Raw genomic sequence first — 21,512 nt, forward strand, 5'->3', positions numbered from 1 at the left:
CAGCAGCAGTGCTGTCGTCGTGGAGACCAGTGTGACGGGAGGCAGCAGGTCAGAACATTATTCAGCTGTTTAACATCTTTAGCTCAACCGAATAAACCACAACAGTGCCACCAGGTCACATGACAGCGGAGGGGCTAACGACTTGCTAATCAGATTTACAGTGCTGATGTCTGTGGTCATGAGGTCAGACGCGAAGGTGTCTGCATGGTCACGTCAGAACCATCATCCTGGCGCTCTGGGGGCACCCCGTGATAACCCAGCCTGTGCTCCTTCTCCAGCTTGTGACCAGCTCTCTCTGGGGGTGGCGGCCATCTTTGGGCCGTCTCACAGCTCCTCGGCCAACGCGGTTCAGTCCATCTGCAACGCCCTGGGGGTGCCGCACATCCAGACCAAGTGGAAGCACCAGGTGGCGGACAACAGGGACATCTTCTACGTCAACCTTTACCCAGACTTCTCCTCTCTGAGCCGGGCCATTCTGGACCTGGTGCACTTTTTCAAGTGGAAGACGGTGACGGTGGTTTACGACGACAGCACCGGTGAGAGGGCGACGCCCTTTTCTGATGTTTGATCGCAGCTTTGAAATCAGAATCACAGCCAGGAGCAAACCTCCGTGAGAATCAAAAGGATTTTTTTTCTCCTTTCAATCAACTCAAATTATTACGACTTTTTTTTAAAATAAAAAGACAACAAATAAATCTTTCAGTGAGCAGATAATCAGGGCTGATCAGAGGCTTTGTGGTTTGTTGTGCTTGACAACCTTGGTGCTGGAGTCCAGGTCAGCGGGCGACAGCTCAGCCAGCAGGCTGGGAACAGGCGCCATATGATGGTTGCCAGCCCGCAGATGGGCCCCGAGGCTCCCCAGAGCTCCCAGCCTCACACACACACTGGGAATACTTTGTTAGTATTCAGGCCAGATGAAGCCAGTGCTTCACACAGTTATGCTAATTGTGTGTGTTCATTTTCAAATGAGGCAAATTAGCAACACAACAGCCAAACAGCGGCGTAAAAACGCCGCCTGGGCTGGTTTGTTGGACACGATTACGGTTGCTGTGTCGTCTTTATCATCGTTCATGTGCTGGAGGCACAAACTCAGCTAACGTGCACGATAGATATCACAGGAGCCTCCACCAACACAAGCAAAGCTCCCTGTAGGCTGGAACGTTCATGACCACGCCGCCGTCTGTCCTCTTCACTCTTCATCATTTCATTATTGTGTCTAAGGAAAGAGGAGGCGCCATTATTAAAAGCAGGGACAGAACCTTGTTCCCAGGTGCACGTGTGAGCGGACTCTCCGCCCCAGAGATCAGCGAGCAGCTGGGGGACAAATTGATCGCCATGATTTCATCACCTCTGTTAATCCGCTTGTGGAGACGTCGTTGCTGGTTCACGACGGGGTTAATAGTTGCTTGATTTTCTGTCCTGTGATGGGAAATGAGATCGTTGCTTGAGCAGCCATCGGCGTCACCTTTCCTGCTGTCGCAATTTACACAGGTGACCTGATACTGAGGACAGATAAAAGAGTCAATGAGGGCGAAGACAGAACCTGACTGGACTAGGAATCACGTGAGCCGCAGTGCCCAGGAGGCAGAATGAGGCTTTATCCTGCAGCCGCTCAGGGTCCAGACCAGAGCTTCAGGAAACACTTCCTGGTTGTTCATGATGGAAAAATAGGGTCCTTATTGAGCATCAGGGCCCTTTTGACAACAGCTGAAAGACATCAGCCATCAGCCGTATCTAACCCTAACCCTAACCATCTAACCCTAACCCTCTAACCCTCTAACCCTAACCCTCTAACCCTAACCCTCTAACCCAGGCATGGGCAAATGGTTGGAGGAGCTATGCTAACAGGACTAGCAGCAGCAGTGTTATATGTACGTGTCAGTCGTTCTTTACTGCAGCCATAAAGTCTGAAGTCAACAGGAGTCGCTGCACAGCTAACAGGCTAAATAACAACAGCCGGTTTTACAGTCACGCTTCCTCAGCGGAGCAGCAAATAAATTAGCCTTTGATTTAATGAGTTTAAGCAACTTTTTATTATTTTTATATTATAAGATTTATTTAGTTTTAGTTTTCATTGCTGTTTTAAGATCTACTTAAAATATTTTCTAGCTTCAGAACTGAGATGAAATCAAACCATCGATGAGAAGAATCGCTGCCATGGTTTAAAAAATCAGGATGCTTATTAAATGGAAACGAACGAATGATATTCCCAAACGAGTAAGGAATTATGAGAAATAAGAAAAGATGAAAAGAACCAAAGAACCACCGTCCAGTTTTTACTGGCTGCCTTATGCAGAGGTGCAGACCAGCCTCAGGAGCACGTCCCTTCCAAACCTCTGACCCGATGTTCTGCCCGAAACACGTTCACACAGCAACCGTCAACTGCTCTTTTCACCCACAATGCAACGCTGCATGTGTAGGGCCAATAAGAGCCAAGCACCAGGATGTGCTGAGCCCCTTCACAAAGAGGTTTATCAGCTGGACCGGGAGAGCCTCAGACAGCCCAGAACATGGATCCTGGAGCAGGTGTCCACATCAGCAGCAGCAGCAGAGTCCTGATGGTGCACGGCTGGAGGCAGCCGCGCACGGCGGCCAGGTGCAGCCACGTGTTTGATGAGCGAGTGCAGCAGTCCGACACGTCTGCCTGCTTTTATGGATGTTAGCTAACTAACCGTGAAGCGCAGAGCGGCGCCGCTGCACAGGAAGCTGTTTTTCTGCGATGTCAGCTCAGGTGGCATCAGGCGCTGGCGAGAGTCACAGCTCTCACACGTGCACACACATGCTGGTCCCAACAGGCACGGCCACTCATCTGGAAGTAGGTTTGCTTTTAGAGGGTTTGATTCATTTAGACCTTTAGAAGGAACCTGGATTCTTGGTCCATACATGAAGAAACCGGTCCAGCTGAACCACCAAAGCTTTGAGGAACACGGGACAGAACTGGACAGTTAGCTTAGCTACAGTGGAAAATGATGAAGGCGTTTAGGACCCCCTGAAGACCCAGTTTCTGGCTGATTCTGGATCAGTGTGGACAGTATTGAAATTGGAATGAGGCTAAAGCTAAAGCTGGGTAGCATCACTGACTTCAGAAGAATATTAATGGTCAAAAGTGGAACCATGTGGAGACGGGGGGCAGAGAAGGCTGCACGTGTAGGACCACCGAGGAACCGGTGGAGGCTGATTCTGTGTACTCAGCCAGGAATCAGTGACGGAGCCTTGTTGTTCTTCCTTGCAGGTCTGATTCGGCTGCAGGAGCTGATTAAGGCGCCGTCCCGGTACAACATCCGCTTGAAGATCCGGCAGCTTCCCCTGGAGTCGAAGGACGCCAAGCCGCTGCTGAAGGAGATGAAGCGAGGGAAGGAGTTCCACATCATCTTTGACTGCAGCCACGAAATGGCTGCTGGGATACTGAAGCAGGTGCGTGCACGTCTCCTGTATTCACGAGCACTGCTGTGATGGACACCTCCAGAGGTGGGCAGCACTGAGTCGAGGAGAAGGAGGAGTACTAACAAGACCAATGTTAATAGCTGTTAATAAGATGTTTGTAGCTTGTAATAATGTGTTTTAACTGTAACAACACGTTAATAGCTGGTAATAGCATGTTATTAACAGGTAACAACATGTTAATAGCTGTAATAGCATGTTATTAACAGGTAACAACATGTTACTAGCTGCTAATATCATGTTATTAACATGTAACAACATGTTAATAGCTGTAATAGCATGTTATTAACAGGTAACAACATGTTAATGTTAAACACAGGGAGAAACCATGGTTGACTGAGCTGAACAGAGGCACTTTTGAAACAGGAAGTCAGAACTGTTACAAAATGTGTGTAGTTGTTCAACTACACAGAACAAATGTTGCTCAGTTTAGTGGAACAACAATAAAACATTTAAAAAGTTGAAGTTCTGTCTGCGTTTGACCCTCTGGTGCATGAAGGCGCCTTTATTTTGACGAAAGCAGCTTTTGTTCTGTTAACGGTCCAGTTTTTTTTTTTACGTTTTAAGTTAAAGCTCAATTTTTAAATCCCAAATCTGGTGTTCAGGAACCTTGAAAGGTCCAACAGAATTAAGAAGCCTGAATCTTTCTTGTACTCGCAGGATTTATAAATGATCAAAGAACATTTTCAGTGAAGTGCTGTTCTCCAACGATTGGTCGGAAGCTGCAGGACTGCGTCATTATTAATGTTCTGCTCCTGAAGGACTGATGTTCTCATCACACCACAGCTGGAGGACCTCCTCCCTCATGGATACCTTTAGCAGAGCAAACCCTAACCACAGGTAGCACGCTACACAGCTAAGTCTCAGAGCTAACCAACAGTCTGACCACAGTTTAAGGCTTGGTCTTTGGTTTAAGGACCAACACCGGTTGACCTGCTGACCAGGGGAGACGTAAGGTCGGAGAAGGTTAAGACCACGACGTTTCAAAACAAATGTCAGAATATAAAAATCAATACAGAGACGAACAGGAGGTCAGTGAGGTGAGCCTAAAAGCGTGATAAATAAATGCGCTCTCGTTGTTTGGGTCCAGTTGCAGCCACGTGTTTGATGAGCGAGTGCAGCAGTCCGACACGTCTGCCTGCTTTTATGGATGTTAGCTAACTAACCGTGAAGCGCAGAGCGGCGCCGCTGCACAGGAAGCTGTTTTTCTGCGATGTCAGCTCAGGTGGCATCAGGCGCTGGCGAGAGTCACAGCTCTCACACGTGCACACGCATGCTGGTCACAACAGGCACGGCCACTCATCTGGAAGCAGGTTTGCTTTTAGAGGGTTTGATTCATTTAGACCTTTAGAAGGAACCTGGATTCTTGGTCCATACATGAAGAAACCGGTCCAGCTGAACCACCAAAGCTTTGAGGAACACGGGACAGAACTGGACAGTTAGCTTAGCTACAGTGGAAAATGATGAAGGCGTTTAGGACCCCCTGAAGACCCAGTTTCTGGCTGATTCTGGATCAGTGTGGACAGTATTGAAATTGGAATGAGGCTAAAGCTAAAGCTGGGTAGCATCACTGACTTCAGAAGAATATTAATGGTCAAAAGTGGAACCATGTGGAGACGGGGGGCAGAGAAGGCTGCACGTGGAGGACCACCGAGGAACCGGTGGAGGCTGACAGAGTTTCCTGATTCTGTGGACTCAGCCAGGAATCAGTGACGGAGCCTTGTTGTTCTTCCTTGCAGGTCTGATTCGGCTGCAGGAGCTGATTAAGGCGCCGTCCCGGTACAACATCCGCTTGAAGATCCGGCAGCTTCCCCTGGAGTCGAAGGACGCCAAGCCGCTGCTGAAGGAGATGAAGCGAGGGAAGGAGTTCCACATCATCTTTGACTGCAGCCACGAAATGGCTGCTGGGATACTGAAGCAGGTGCGTGCACGTCTCCTGTATTCACGAGCACTGCTGTGATGGACACCTCCAGAGGTGGGCAGCACTGAGTCGAGGAGAAGGAGGAGTACTAACAAGACCAATGTTAATAGCTGTTAATAAGATGTTTGTAGCTTGTAATAATGTGTTTTAACTGTAACAACACGTTAATAGCTGGTAATAGCATGTTATTAACAGGTAACAACATGTTAATAGCTGTAATAGCATGTTATTAACAGGTAACAACATGTTACTAGCTGCTAATATCATGTTATTAACATGTAACAACATGTTAATAGCTGTAATAGCATGTTATTAACAGGTAACAACATGTTAATGTTAAACACAGGGATAAACAATGGTTGACTGAGCTGAACAGAGGCACTTTTGAAACAGGAAGTCAGAACTGTTACAAAATGTGTGTAGTTGTTCAACTACACAGAACAAATGTTGCTCAGTTTAGTGGAACAACAATAAAACATTTAAAAAGTTGAAGTTCTGTCTGCGTTTGACCCTCTGGTGCATGAAGGCGCCTTTATTTTGACGAAAGCAGCTTTTGTTCTGTTAACGGTCCAGTTTTTTTTTTTACGTTTTAAGTTAAGCTCAATTTTTAAAATCCCAAATCTGGTGTTCAGGAACCTTGAAAGGTCCAACAGAATTAAGAAGCCTGAATCTTTCTTGTACTCGCAGGATTTATAAATGATCAAAGAACATTTTCAGTGAAGTGCTGTTCTCCAACGATTGGTCGGAAGCTGCAGGACTGCGTCATTATTAATGTTCTGCTCCTGAAGGACTGATGTTCTCATCACACCACAGCTGGAGGACCTCCTCCCTCATGGAGACCTTTAGCAGAACAAACCCTAACCACAGGTAGCACGCTACACAGCTAAGTCTCAGAGCTAACCAACAGTCTGACCACAGTTTAAGGCTTGGTCTTTGGTTTAAGGACCAACACCGGTTGACCTGCTGACCAGGGGAGACGTAAGGTCGGAGAAGGTTAAGACCACGACGTTTCGAAACAAATGTCAGAATATAAAAATCAATACAGAGACGAACAGGAGGTCAGTGAGGTGAGCCTAAAAGCGTGATAAATAAATGCGCTCTCGTTGTTTGGGTCCAGTTGCAGCAGCATTTTGGACCAGCTGTACTCAGGAGTCTGGGTCAGGCCAACATAGAGGGCCAGGACCTCAGGTGGACATCAACAGGAGCCCAGCAGTTGGCTGTACAGGAGGTCTGCAGGAGCTGTACAGGCTGTAGACGTTTGATGGTGATTGATGCCCAAAACTGCTGCCATGGCAACAGTGCCTTGATGTCAGCAGTGTGCTCTTATGGTGAAGAGGTTTATGTTAGGACCGATGATCCCATGGCAACAGAAAAAATGCCAAGTTGCGTCAACATGTAAACAAACAGTCCACAAGAGACTGTTAGACACACACACACACACACACACACACACACACACACACACACCATGTGCCAACTCTAACCTTTTGTTATTTTTACCTGAGTACTTTTTGGGAAAGAGTAGTTTTAACATCATCAGCTGTGATCCTTCAGAATGTTCTGTCTCTCTGTCTCTCTGTCTCTGTCCCTCTGTGTCCCCTGGTGTTTGGACAATGTCTGCATTCATGTCTAAGTGTGCTGGTGTCTCCTGCAGGCTCTGGCCATGGGGATGATGACTGAGTATTACCACTACATCTTCACCACGCTGGTAAGTGGCGGGCGAGGAGCCGTCTCACTGTCACGCCCAACCTCAACACACAAACATCAATCCATCATTCCTGCTGTGATCCACAATGGATGGATGGATGGATGGGTGGATGGGTGGATGGGTGGATGGATGGGTGGATGGGTGGATGGATGGATGGATGGATGGATGGATGGATGGATGGATGGATGGATGGGTGGATGGATGGGTGGATGGGTGGATGGATGGATGGGTGGATGGGTGGATGGATGGTGGGTTGATGGATGGATGGATGGTGGATGGGTGGATGGATGGGTGGATGGGTGGATGGATGGTGGGTGGATGGATGGATGGTGGGTGGATGGATGGATGGATGATGGATGGATGGATGGGTAGATGGTGGGTGGATGGATGGTGGCTGGATGGGTGGATGGTGGGTGGATGGATGGATGGTGGCTGGATGGATGGATGGATGATGGATGGGTGGATGGTGGGTGGATGGATGGATGGTGGCTGGATGGGTGGATGGTGGGTGGATGGATGGATGGTGGCTGGATGGATGGATGGATGATGGATGGATGGATGGGGGATGGATGGATGGATGGATGGTGGGTGGATGGATGGATGGATGGTGGGTGGATGGATGGATGGTGGCTGGATGGATGGATGGTGGCTGGATGGGTGGATGGTGGGTGGATGGATGATGGTGGCTGGATGGATGGATGGATGGTGGCTGGATGGATGGATGGTGGGTGGATGGATGGATGGATGAATGGATGAATGGATGGATGGATGGATGGTGGGTGGATGGATGGATGATGGATGGATGGATGAATGGGTGGATGATGGATGGATGGAGGATGGATGGTGGATGGATGGATGAATGGTGGTGGGTGGGTGGATGGATGGATGGATGGGTGGATGGATGGATGGCTGGATGGATGGATGGATGGATGGATGGATGGGTGGGTGGGTGGATGGCTGGATGGTGGGTGGATGGCTGGATGGATGGATGGCTGGATGGTGGGTGGCTGGCTGGCTGGATGGATGGATGCTGGATGGATGGATGGATGGATGGATGATGGATGGATGGTGGCTGGATGGATGGTGGGTGGATGGATGGTGGGTGGGTGGGTGGATGGCTGGATGGCTGGCTGGTGGATGGATGGATGGATGAATGGATGGATGGATGGGTGGGTGGATGGATGAATGGTGGGTGGGTGGGTGGATGGATGGATGGTGGCTGGATGGCTGGATGGCTGGCTGGCTGGGTGGGTGGTGGCTGGCTGGCTGGCTGGATGGCTGGATGGCTGGATGGATGGATGGATGGCTGGCTGGCTGGGTGGGTGGATGGATGGATGGTGATGGATGGATGGCTGGGTGGATGGATGGCTGGATGGCTGGTGGTGGATGGATGGCTGGCTGGATGGCTGGCTGGCTGGATGGATGGATGGCTGGCTGGATGGATGATGGATGGATGGTGCTGGATGGATGGATGGATGGATGGCTGGGTGGGTGGGTGGATGGATGGTGGATGGATGGATGATGGTGGGTGGATGGATGGATGGCTGGATGGCTGGATGGATGGGTGGGTGGGTGGGTGGATGGATGTATGGGTGGGTGGGTGGGTGGGTGGATGGATGGATGGATGGATGAATGGATGGGTGGGTGGGTGGATGGATGGTGGGTGGATGGATGGATGGATGATGGATGGGTGGGTGGGTGGATGGATGAATGGATGGGTGGATGGATGGATGGATGGTGGGTGGATGGATGAATGGATGGGTGGGTGGATGGATGGTGGGTGATGGATGGATGGATGGCTGGATGGTGGATGGATGGATGGATGGATGGATGGTGCTGGATGGATGGATGGATGGGTGGGTGGGTGGCTGGATGGATGATGGATGGGTGGGATGGATGGATGATGGGTGGGTGGGTGCTGGCTGGCTGGCTGGGTGGCTGGCTGAATGGCTGCCTGGCTGCCTGGCTGCCTGGCTGCTGGCTGGCTGGCTGGATGGATGGCTGGCTGGTGGGTGGGTGGCTGGCTGGTGGGTGGCTGGCTGCTGGCTGGCTGCTGGCTGGGTGGCTGGCTGGCTGGCTGGCTGGTGGGTGGGTGGGTGGCTGGCTGCCTGGCTGGGTGGGTGGCTGGATGGCTGGCTGGTGGGTGGCTGGCTGCCTGGCTGGGTGGGTGGGTGGCTGGCTGGCTGGCTGGCTGGCTGGATGGGTGGATGGCTGGCTGGCTGGCTGGCTGGATGCTGGCTGGGTGGGTGGCTGGATGGCTGGCTGGATGCTGGCTGGCTGGATGGCTGGCTGGCTGGCTGGCTGGCTGGCTGCCTCGCTGGTGGGTGGGTGGCTGGATGGTGGGTGGATGGTGGCTGGATGGATGGCTGGGTGGGTGGGTGGGTGGGATGGATGGATGGCTGGCTGGCTGGATGCCTGGCTGGGTGGCTGGCTGCCTGGCTCGGTGGCTGGCTGCCTGGCTCGGTGGGTGGCTGGCTGGCTGGGTGGGTGGCTGGCTGGATGGATGGTGGGTGGATGGATGGTGGATGGATGGATGGATGGATGGATGGATGGATGGATGGCCTCACCCTACAGACAGGGTTATAGAACAGCACTGTGCTGACATCTGTCACCATGTTCCTGCCAGCTCTTCCTCCCTCATCTGCTCCATCAACACCAACATTGTTCCCACCAGAGCAGAGTGGTGACCTTCGACTCTGAAGATCACAGTCACCAAACTAACAGTTAGCTTTCACCATTAGCATCAAGAGCTAATCACTCATTATCACGCTAAAGTTGCCCTCACACGTTTACGGGACCTGGAATCTAAATCCACTAAATCCAACGACGGTGTTTATCAGCTGCCCTAAAAGTCCTTCTCTCCACTTCTTAATTACAATTCCTCCTTTTCCAGGATCTGTTTGCACTTGACGTGGAACCTTACCGATACAGCGGAGTGAACATGACGGGCTTCAGGATCCTCAACACAGAGAACAGCCAGGTGGCCTCGATTATCGAGAAGTGGTCCATGGAGAGACTCCAGGCTCCACCCAAACCTGACTCTGGTCTACTGGACGGCTTCATGACCGTGAGTCCTCCAGTCAATGAGTGAATGAATCTGCAGCATGAATCAAAGCCCTGGTACTCCAGGAATGGCCTCCAGGGGGCGCACTTCATAAAGAACCTCATTTATCACTTATTCAGACTTGAAAAATGTGTCAGCCGCAAAAATCCCCCCCAAAAGGTTTGTCACACCAGACACCACTTTCCCACATCTGACAAGAGGTTTCCCTGAATCTGTTCCCCCATGGAGCCAGGAGCAGAGCGGCTGGTGCTCATATTGAAGGTGTTTCATTGGTGCTTTGTGACACCTCCTGCATGTGGAAATCAGAATGTGGGCCATAACTGGCTGCTGAGGTTGAATTTTTGCTGGATTCTGTGTCTGACTGTCAGCGAGCGTCCTCGGGGAGGATCCAGGAGCGTGTGAGGCGCGTGCCTGCGGTCAGAGTCGCTGTGATCTGACGCCTGTGTGATCGCAGCGCTCAGTCTGTAATAAATGCTCCTCCGCGCTGCTTTCATAGCGCTCTTAACCAGGAATCCTGCCAAAAAGCCAGACCACCAGAGACCAGACATGGGCAGCCAAATAAAGCGGAGCCAACGAGTGGAGAACAGAGCAGGCGGAAGAGAGCCTCGTATTCCCTGGACGCCTGTTGAGATGTTCAACGTCAGGTGGTTTGGTCGGATTCCAACATGTTTCCACGTGTTCCTGCTGATTGAGAGCAGAGGCTCCGTGTTTCCCAGCAGGAACACGGCCGGGTGTGCCGAGTCCAGCTCCGGCCCCGGGGACCGCCTTACTCGCCACGACCTCCGTTTGTCCCATTTGTGGCTCAATCAATATTATTTCCCGCTTGAGACCACTAATGGACTGAGCGTTAGCCCCGTACTGCTCCCCAACCACAGCTCCCAGCATGCCCAGCAGGCACTGGGATGTCTTACGTCATTAATGAGGGAGCTGGCGGAGCTGTTTAATTGGCTCGGAGCCTCAGCAGGTGAGCTGAAGCGGCTGGTCGTTATTTCGGACCCGGCGACAGCTGAAGATTTATGTGTGCGCGGCGGTGACCCGACTCATCGCTGAATTAATGCTCCGAGAGTTAGAAGGTGGGAATTGACTCATTAGACAAATGGCAATCAGTCAGCGGCTAATGCATATTGATGTGGGGAAAGGTTCCGTAAAAGTCTGATTAATGCTTTCATTTGTGGACCATATTTATGCTCTTGTGTGCGGAACAAGGGAGCCGCCGATGCGCCCCAACATATGGCCCTGATGAGGACAGATGATGCTCGACGGAGGATGGAGGTCTACATGGGGCCACCTCGGCTCCCTTTGTTCCAGGGTCACCCAGCCCAGAACTGCAGGTGTCAGTCCTGATGGCCCCCGAGCTGGGCTGTGAGCTGATGCTCCAGAACCACGTCATCACCCAAAAGCCACTGCTCCGTCAGTGACGGTGACTCTGAGCTGACGTGCAACAGCACGTGCAGTGCAAGTAGAGCAGAATCGACCGGCTGCCCCCTTAGGGAGCCCTGGACCGTCTGTTTCAGGAGCTGCCCCGGCAGCACTGAGCCCCTTCTCCAGTTCTGGAGAGATCAGATTATTCTAGCGAACAGGTAAACCAGACAACAGCCCTGATCTGATTATTGGTAATCGGATTAACACACTTTGATCCTCCCAATACTGCCATGTCAGCGTGAACCCGTTCATCTGGATAATTGTTTGCTAAATTGACTAAAGATTATTCTGAGCCTGTGTTACAAAATGCAGGAAAGGAAGTGACATCATCACCAGGTGAGGCCAAAGGTCATACAGGTGGCTTTAGCCTCACTGATGAGGAGTAGCCCCGGTTTCTGAGCAAACCAGAGGACCAGGACACCTGCTGACACGAAGAGATGGCAACATGAACATGTTTTGGTATTGATTCAATTTCATTGGTATCAGGTGCTGATCCGTGATGATGACTCAGGTCCCGATGGGCCCTAAAGGGTGCTGATGAGTCCTTTTGGCCCTGATAGGTCCAGATGAGTGCTGTTGGGTCCTGATGGGTCCTTTTTGGGTTCTGATGGGTCCTTTCAGGCCCGGATGGGCCCTGATAGGTCCTGTTGAGTCCTGATCGGTCCTGTTGGGTCCTGTTGGGTCCTTTTAAGCCCTTTGGGTCCTGACAGGTCCTGATGGGTTCTGATGGGCCCTGATGGGTCAGTTACTCCTGAGCACAGATCAAACCCAGGTAAAAACCTCCAGCACCACGCTTCCTGTCCTCAATTAATGCAGCACTGCAGAATCCCTGCGTGAGTCGGGACTTTACATGCCCGACAAGGCTGACCTTAGCCGCTCCGTGCGCTCATTAGCATAATGTCTGTCCATGCTAATTGCTTTAGCTGCTGTCTGATTCATTGTGCACGGTGCCAAATTGAAATGCAGCATTAAAACAGGCAGGCGCTACTGTATGTTCCTCATCTATCTGCTTGTCATTAAAACCTGAAACAGAGACATTAATTGTACTTCTGACCCCGAAGTCTTCAAGGTCGTCTGTTAGTTGGAGCTCCTGAAGCAGGCCTGAGTGGCCACAACATTTCTGTTTCCAGGAATGTCTGAGCACATTTAAGTCTGAAGCTTGTTGCTTGAATCTGATCCAAACAGGAAAATGTCCCCCAGCGGGATCCAACATGTTCTGTTAATGAGATTACCAGATGGACTTTTGGTGGACATCCGAATGTTATTTTATTCCTGATACATCAGATCCAAACTCTTCCAACTGTCCTCCTAAATCAGAAATAACCAGGAGAGCTGGTTTGCTGGTGTGTGAGACCGTGTGTGTACTGGTCTCACCTGGCCAGACCGGCCTTCAGAATGGGGGCTGGAGACCCTGATGTGGGTCGGGGTGAGTGAGGGCCGACCTTGGGCAGAGGCTGCTGGCCCTGTCAGCATACAGCTGCGCTTCAGAGGAAGTGACCTCACTCAGCTCTTTGATAATCCGATCACGCTCGACCCGGAGGCCTTTCTGTGCCTTGTGTTGCATTGTGGGATATGTAGGACAGGTTTGTTGCAGCTTCTTCCAGCTGAGTGTCTTTATTCCTCTTCTTCTCTGTTTACATCAACGTGACTCCGCCCCTCCACCACTTCCTCAAAGTATGCAATGACAGACCATAATAAGCTGCCCTCACCTGACTTACTGCCAGGTCTACAACCCATGGTGCAATGCTCCTGGGTGTTCACCTGTCCTGCTGATTCTGAGCTGCTGTGGGAGCCGGCCTGGTCCAGACCCGACGGGGTCTTCCATTGGTTCTTTCTTCATTATCTCTTTGCTGGAAAAGCTCATCAGATTCACTTGAGTGTTACAACCATTAGTCTTGCCGCCCGTGTGTCTTAGTCACGGGACAGCGGATTCTGCTGCTGAAGCAATATGCCGCGGTTCCGCTGCCAGTAACGTCTGCAGTCCAGTCCGGGCCCGACCATTAGCGCCTGAAGGAGTGAAAGTCTTTTTAATTAGGAGAGCTCTGCTGTAAGACTCATTTGCATTGTTTCCAGCATGAAGAAACGTTCCATCTGCATTTTCCTCCCTGCAGAAACTCGCAGGTCCGACACGTTAACGGCGGCTGCTGCCCCCCATCCTGGAGGAGTTGCAGGGTTCAGCAGCGCCGGATGCATTGTGGATTCTGCTCCACATCAGGAGATTAGATGCTTTGAAGCTTGTTCACCATGTTTAGTACGCTGAGTGGAGGCAGAAGAATTGGGGGGGTTCAGATGTTTGATGTATGGAGGCGTCCACCAGCCTACACAGCAGGGATGTCGAACATCCTGGGTTCTGCTCGGGAGAAGAGAAGACCCGGCTGGATTGTGGAGGACTGGTTCTGCTTCAGAGCTAGTGAAAGAAGTTAAAACTCCTAAAATGAAACGGGGATGTTTTTACCTTTGTGTTATTATTTCTCTTTGTGACAAACCAAACTGAGCTGAAAGTGCACTTACAGGCTAATTAATGTTGAGTCTCTTCCTAATCCCGATTAGCCTCGGACGTGTGTGTAGACGGTTGTTGATCAGAAACCAGACGGGGGTCATTGCCTGATGCTCTTCAGGGCACCACCAGCACTGAGGCAGGCCGCGGTGCGTCACCGGGGGAGGGGGGATCCAGCAGTGAGGATGAGTCAGACGCCGTCTGAAGATATTCACACGCTTTAGATTAAATGAAGCTCAAAGCTGAGGCCCTGGGGCTGCTGCTGTCGTTCCTCAAAGTGGGCGAGCGCTCTGCTGGCATGCTGCTTTTTTAGGATGAGGATTATCAAAGGCTTTCTTCACACCTTCACTGAGGGCCTTTCGGCAAAAAAAAGAAGTGGTTGTGGTTTACGGACTCTTCCGGACCTTCGATCTCCTGGAGACACATTTACGGGTCACTCAGGGTTGAGCTCCTCTCTGTGCAGTCGGATTAAAAACGACTTGCTCAGCATCTCAGATGTGTGGAGGACTCTCACACTGGGCAGCCGCGCCGTAGCCAAGCACGCCTCCCCGCTAATGTCTGGATCATTTGGCTCGTGCGAGTGCCTCCCGCCCCTGCACCGGACAGTTGGAAGAGCTGCGCCTCAGCAGGTGCAGGTGGTCACACGTGTGCACGGGCACAGATATGTGTGCTTCTTTCCTTGTCTGCTACGGTCGTCTTCCACCTATAAAGGCTTAACTCACACTCCAAATGATTTGGCTTCTTTCATGTCAAAGTTAAATTAGATGTATTGTTATTATTCTGATTCTTGCTTGTAAAGCTTCTCATGGGCCAGCTCGCCGTCCACATGCTCCCGTAAGTGGACTCAGCTGGGCCATGTGGGGTGGTGGTCCGGCTACGTCCATTCTAGACCAGCTCTGGCCCCACTCAGGTGGTCTCCACTTCACCAACTGTGACTCTGCTCTCATCAACTAGCTGGGCTGAGCTCGCTCAAACTCTTCAAAGGGGAATAGTCATGCAAACTTTGACACTCCATCTCAGCTCCATCCATGAGCACATGCGCAGTCAGTAACCGTCAGATTTCCCGTCTCCTGACTGACTTTATACCTTGAATGCTGCATGCAAGGCTGATTCACAGCCTGGTCCCTCCAAACCCAAACCTGCGACTGTTTGGTTTTTTTATATATAACCAAAGGTCGAGCTGTTCCGGATCTGTTGCTTGTTGGGAGATGTCACATCAATTTTCCCTTCTGTGGTTAGTGTTGAAAGAGGTGTAAATCATACCTGCTGCTGCTGTTGCATGTTGGGGTTCAAAACGACAGCAAACACACCAGCGCTGGAAACAGAAGAGCCCCTTGGATTGGGTTCAAGGTGGGAACTGAGATATTAGAGTCAGATTAGAGATTAGAGTCAGATCTGAGATTTCAGTCAGATTAGAGATTAGAGTCAGATTAGAGATTAGAGTCAGATTAGAGTCATATTGGAGATTATGGTCAGATCTGAGATAACAGTCAGATTAGAGATTGGAGTCAGATTAGAGTCAGATTGGAGATTATGGTCAAATCTGAGATAACAGTCAGATCTGAGATAACGGTCAGATCTGAGATTAGAATCAGATCTGAGATTAGAGTCAGATCTGAGATTAGAGTCAGATCTGAGATTAGAGTCAGATCTGAGATAACGGTCAGATCTGAGATTAGAGTCAGAGGGGCAAAAGCCAATCAGGTGTTGATTGATGTGCTGAGAATAACTTCAGACGTCGTCAGCTGCCCCACCAACAACCGCCTTGATGTGTTTTTAATTGGGCAGATTTGGGTTGTGCAGAAATATTGTGATCACAGAAATGAAATCTCCTCTGGGAACGATTCTGTTTAAAATGAACACAGCAATAGAGACACTAATGATAATATACTAGACTGGAATAGTCATTAATCAGGGTAGTGTAATTACACCAGTACAAGCTGAACTTATTTAAAGGCTGTAAAGAAATTGTCAGTGCATTTGTTGGGGACTATTTTCAGTAGTGGATTAATCCATATTTGCTCCTGTAATTGGGGCAGAGCAGAGATAAATGTGCAGTTGAGTGGCATTAGGCTGTATTACAGCGAGTCCCTCAGAAAGAGGAAGTGGGATAACTTCCCCAGGAAAACAGGACATTTGGATGCTGTCAAGAGGGCGCACGCGGTCGTCTGTTTAAATGATGGAGACACACGCTGGACTTTGGTCTTTTTATTTAAACCTCATAAAGAAGCCAGAGAGCAGAAGATCAATAAAAAAAGAATGAACATGTTTCTGTACAGCCAACTTCCAACTAGCACCCATCAAGCTAACTGATCGCAGTGCAAACAGAAGATTAACCAAGCGATTGTTTTCTGTTTTTAGAAGTGAGACAGGAAATGAGTTGCGGAGACGTGGCTGACTCACATTGGTTTATAGAGTGGCTGATTCCGAGGCTCCGGCAGAGGCGAATAAATGTTAAACTGAAGGACTGAAGGGCTGTTGAGATTAACATCAGCATCACATCAAAATACCTTTAAAGTCTTCTTTATGTTGCTGCTTCAGGAAGCGAGTCCATCCTTCACCACTGGAGGCGCTGTTGAACTCTGCAGGAACCTTTTTGACACGGTCCCTGATGTCCGTTCATGTGGTCCCTAACAGAGAGGAGGGATGTCGCAACAACAGGAAGGATGAAAAGACCAGGATGCACAAAAGAGGATGGAGTAAAGTGGCAGAGGACCGAGAGAAAGCGGGAAACGAAAAAGAAGCATTAAATTTGTGTGTGAAAACAGATGATTTCCCATTTAACACTCCATTGAGTTCCCTGTTATCCTCAGTCCTGTCCGCCACCGTGGAGGCGCCGCAGCTCCCCTGCTTTCACAATAACAACCCTCAAATCATCCAGCCACACACACACACACACACACACACACACACACACACACACACACACATACTCCTAAATGTCTCCACCACAGAGGTTCCTGCCAGGTTATTAGGCAGGCTGCAGGGTGCTGGGTGGGGGTGGGTGAGTCCCAGCAACAACACTCGACCACCCACGCTTCTCTGAAGAGCTCCAGGAATGGACCATGATGGAGTCAGCTGGAGATCCTGTCAACATATGTGGCGACATATGATTGCCCAGTTGCTCCAGCTCACACTGGTACATTCTGCTCGAAGAAAATTTAGCGTGATGAATTTTAGAGGAGTTCCACTGATGAGTCAGATGATGATGATTATGATGGTGATGATTGGTATTCCAGACAACTCATCAACTACCAGGGAAACGAGTCTTGGTTTGATGCTGTAGGACCAGTAATTCTATAAGACATGTGGCGGCCAGGCTGTCCGGTGTCCCGGTTGTCCGGCTCCCTTTACCTCCGCTACCTCATGACAATGGTTGTTGGTGTGAGGCCAGGTCTCCAGAGACAACATCCACTTGGAATGAAGAGCCTGAAAGGATCTGGAAGGAGGCTACTCACATCACTAAAGACTCTGAGTGGCTTTAACATGAAGGATGATTATCAGCTGTAATCTTCAGTAATCAGTGGCTGAGGAAACAAGGCGACCCCGGAGAACGCTAACTCTGCTAATGCAGCTTGTCTTGTCACTTGTCTGTGGTAGAGTTCAGCTAGCAGGGGTGTCCAGACCAGCCTCTCCTCAGATTACCCCTCCAGCGCCTCTGTGAGAACACCAAAGCCCCCTATAACTAGCTTCACTAGTCCACAAAGGTCTAAAGGTCACTGCTGAGGAAGCTCTGCCACCAAGCTCAAGCCCACCCATGGAAAAGGAAGTCCGAAAGTGTTCTAAAGAAGGCAAAAGTCAGGTTTTTGTTCACCAACAGTCTTGATATGAAACTACTGGTAACAGAGTTGAGTTTCCTGTGAAATGAAAACCTCTTAGGGTAGATGGCAAAGGGATGGCCCAGCAAGCCCTGAATCAGCCTGGAGGTCTGCCTGTTGAGAGGGATGTCCTCATTAGCATTGTCTCTCTGGAAGAACGCTATTTCACCTGTCATATGTCCCAGTCGCTTCGCTCTCTAAAATACCAAGTTATTGTAGAGTTATTGTCTGAGAGCCCAAAAGAGTCCAGCAGCTGGGAACCTGCCCAAGTGTTCCCCTGCAAGCATTTGTTCTCAATGAGGGGTCGTAGGGCTTTGTGGCTTGCTCAAGGGCCTCAGTGTTCCAGTCTTGTGTGTCCGAAATCCACCTGTAACTTCAAGATCTTTAATGGAGGCTCATATGTAAATTCTGTCATGTTCAGGAAGCATGTGGACTGTTCATACCCCTACAGCTTGTGTGGCGACACGCCACCTTTTTTATCGATCCCAGCAGCGCACTGCCAAGGTCAGGAGATCCACGAGATTGATGGTAGATCTCAGGCTAGGTTCAGCGTTAGCATTAGCCTAGCTGTGTGGGACAGTGATTCATGACGGTCCACATTAGACACTGACGCTGCCTTTTAGACACGCGGCAGCTCAGTTACTGGGCAACTTTCCTCTGGGACCACTGGGAATGAGAAATGATCCCAGCTTGTTAAACCTGCAATTTCATTTCACTCATATTATTACTCATGATCCTATTGAGCCCTCGGCTAATCGTTTCCAGTCCTCTTGTGCCTCCCTCAGTCAGTCCTGCAGGAAGAAAGAGTTCCACCAGCTCAACCTTCTGCACCTTCCCAGGTCTGGCTGGTGGGGCCACACGGTCCCCCCGGAGGAGAGGGGCATGCTGGTCCTTGTTTAACAGAACAGGCTTCAGGTGCTCTTCAGCTGCTTTATTGCCCTTGAGAACCATAAATGCCCGGAGATGGAATCGAGCAATAAATGGTGGTATTAGTGGAGGAGTTAATAAAAACCCCTTCTCGCTGTCGCTCCTTCCTGATCACATGGAAACCAGCTGGTGACCAGCCTTCTAGAGACAGAAATGAACCACAAGAGTGTTGCTAATGTTCTTCGTGGATATAAAGCGTTTGGGTTTGGTGATTCTTTGCGTTGTCATCACAAAAATCCATCTGAGGAATATTTTTTCAGTTCTCCTGTTATTCCTGTTGTCAAAGAAATCAAAGGGTTTTGTGGAATAACCTTTAGGGAACAACGTGGTCGATAAACAAAGATTGACAAAATGCTGTAAAGAGATCAAAACGAAGCAGAAAAAGCTGCATCAAATATTGAAGACAACCACGTAGAAGGTCAGAGACAAGACGCACAAAGGCTGTGCTGGTTCCTGAGCGAGTCAGACTGATGCGTCCTCCATTATTGATGGATATGTTGTCTTTGATGAGATCTGAGGGATGAGGAGATCATCTGCAGGGGATCTCAGGGGACTTTGTATCCGAAGCACTCACCAATGCTGGACGTGGTGTGGATGCTTTGATTGATGGCTGAGCGGGGCTTCCGTGGTCATGTGTGAGGAAGGCCACGCCTCCTCAGCTACACCACTGCATCTTTTTCCTTTGGGATACGAAGATGAGATAAAAGGCAGACACCCCACTCTGCGGTTGTTCTGGCTTCCTCTTTTTTTGTTCCTCTTGGCTGCTTCGGCTGGTCGTCGTTCGCCTCCCGCATCAGTGGTAAAATCACTATTAACGCGTGACCGTGTTGGCCACGCCCACTCCCCAGTTCTGACCAACCACACACTAGTTTCCAGACAGCAGGTGAGCTAATGAGCTGCGCTGGGATGAAGCGTGGAGGAGAAACTGCTGCTGTAATAATCACTGCTGGTTTAACAGATGGTCACAGTGAAAGTAGTGCACATGAAATCATAAAAGTATTAAAGAGATGACAAGAAAGAAATATGCAAACACTATCAAAAATCCTTAGAAGATCCATATTGGGCTCTTGTAACGTCGTCACCCACTGGTTAACACAAAACGATGCGTCCCACACTTGAGACTTCCTTGTTGTCGATCTGAGGGAGAACACAGTTTCAGGACGGTCAGTCCAGGTCAGGTCCAGGCTGGATTAGCACCTTTAGCACAAGTGGGCGGAGCCATGTCTCTGGTATCCTTATCAGTCACATCTGTATCTAGTTCCCACCAACAGTAGCTCCAACAAGACGTCCTCTGTGTGGCTGTAGGGACAGGTGACCTTGTCCTTCCCAAGGGTCCGTCCCAACGTACACATCTGGACTTCTGTCCATCAGCACATTTGTCCCCGTGACCCGCTCCAGCTTCTGCTGCGCTCCAGTTTCTTCAGCATCACGTGCTCCGTGGGTAGCGTGCTGCTCTCCTGCCGGCGATCATTCAGCCGAGCTCTAATTAAAAGGCTCTTTAATTAGACGTGGTGAAAGTGGATCTGGCTTTGATGGAACGCTGAAAAGCTCCCGCTGATGAAATGCAACTCTGACATTGAAGGACGCTTGTCCTCAGCGTCACCCACCGATCCGCCTTCTCCGTAAATCAGCCGGCGAGGGCAGATGCCCAACACCCTCGCACTCACGTGCACCCTGCAGCACGCGCCTGCTTTAACGTGCACATGCAACTGCGACAGCACACCCACGGGCCACCTCATTCACAGGTCGCTTTGATTTGTGGCGTGCTCGGAGACGTCACAACGTTGTTTTGTAGAACTGGTCAAAGAAGCGTCCTGGAATATCAACCAAGGACGGAAACTCACGCAGAACACAAAGCAGCGTGCTGGGAATTCTCCAGCGTGGTAGCATGTGTAAGTATTAGCATTCATGAGTCCTCAGTGGCATTTTTCATTCAAAATGCTAATAAACTAGCGCGTACGCTCACACAAGTGATCTGACCCAGATGAGTGGAACACAACACTCCACATGCCGACACAAAATTAATAGAGCAGCATTTCCCCAACACGCTCCCATGGCGCGTCTTTGGCGCTCCTCCTCCAGAGATCTCTTAGCGCAGGATTAGCTTTTCTAATTTGTGAAATTTGCATCATTGTTCTTATTTAATCAGACATTGTTTCAAACCGTCAGCCACAAAGAACAGTGTGTGTGTGTGTGTGTGTGTGTGTGTGTGAAGCAAGTTTTCAGCTAACAGGACGCTAACAGTCTATAGCTGCAGCCTTACTGGCTGCTGACTTTACTGGCCTGTTAGTTCTCCTCTCATGCTTCTTTATCTCCCCTATAAATCTTGATGACCACTTCTCCCAGTTCAGGAACTGCAAAGTCAACAACAATAAACAAAAACACGAAGAAGTTACCCTCTCTGTCCCAGTATAACCAGTCATCTACCCTCTCTGTCCCAGTATAACCAGTCATCTACCCTCTCTGTCCCAGTATAACCAATCATCTACCCTCTCTGTCCCAGTATAACCAGTCATCTACCCTCTCTGTCCCAGTATAACCAATCATCTACCCTCTCTGTCCCAGTATAACCAGTCATCTACCCTCTCTGTCCCAGTATAACCAGTCATCTACCCTCTCTGTCCCAGTATAACCAGTCATTGACCCTCTCTGTCCCTGTAAAACCAGTCATTCCCAGTACAACTTTTCTGTCCCAGTAATTAGTCCTTTCAAGT

At 50.0% G+C, this 21,512-nt stretch overlaps 1 protein-coding gene across 3 annotated transcripts in view; it reads left to right on the top strand.

Moving 5' to 3' along the window:
- The window catches only part of grik2 (glutamate receptor, ionotropic, kainate 2), a 90,771-nt gene that overhangs the window by 29,696 nt on the left and 39,563 nt on the right, over positions 1-21,512 (top strand). The window contains exons 4-7 of one of the 3 annotated variants that reach the window (XM_057046481.1): positions 279-536; positions 3,233-3,414; positions 7,017-7,070; positions 9,964-10,137. In XM_057046481.1, coding sequence (XP_056902461.1) covers positions 279-536; positions 3,233-3,414; positions 7,017-7,070; positions 9,964-10,137 — 668 coding nt within the window. Of the gene's footprint in view, positions 1-278; positions 537-3,232; positions 3,415-5,166; positions 5,363-7,016; positions 7,071-9,963; positions 10,138-21,512 lie in introns of those variants that run through there. The other 2 variants (XM_057046479.1, XM_057046480.1) reach the window with 2 other exon arrangements.

This window comes from Takifugu flavidus, chromosome 10 (genome assembly GCF_003711565.1).
Source record: "Takifugu flavidus isolate HTHZ2018 chromosome 10, ASM371156v2, whole genome shotgun sequence".
Lineage (NCBI taxonomy): Eukaryota > Metazoa > Chordata > Actinopteri > Tetraodontiformes > Tetraodontidae > Takifugu > Takifugu flavidus.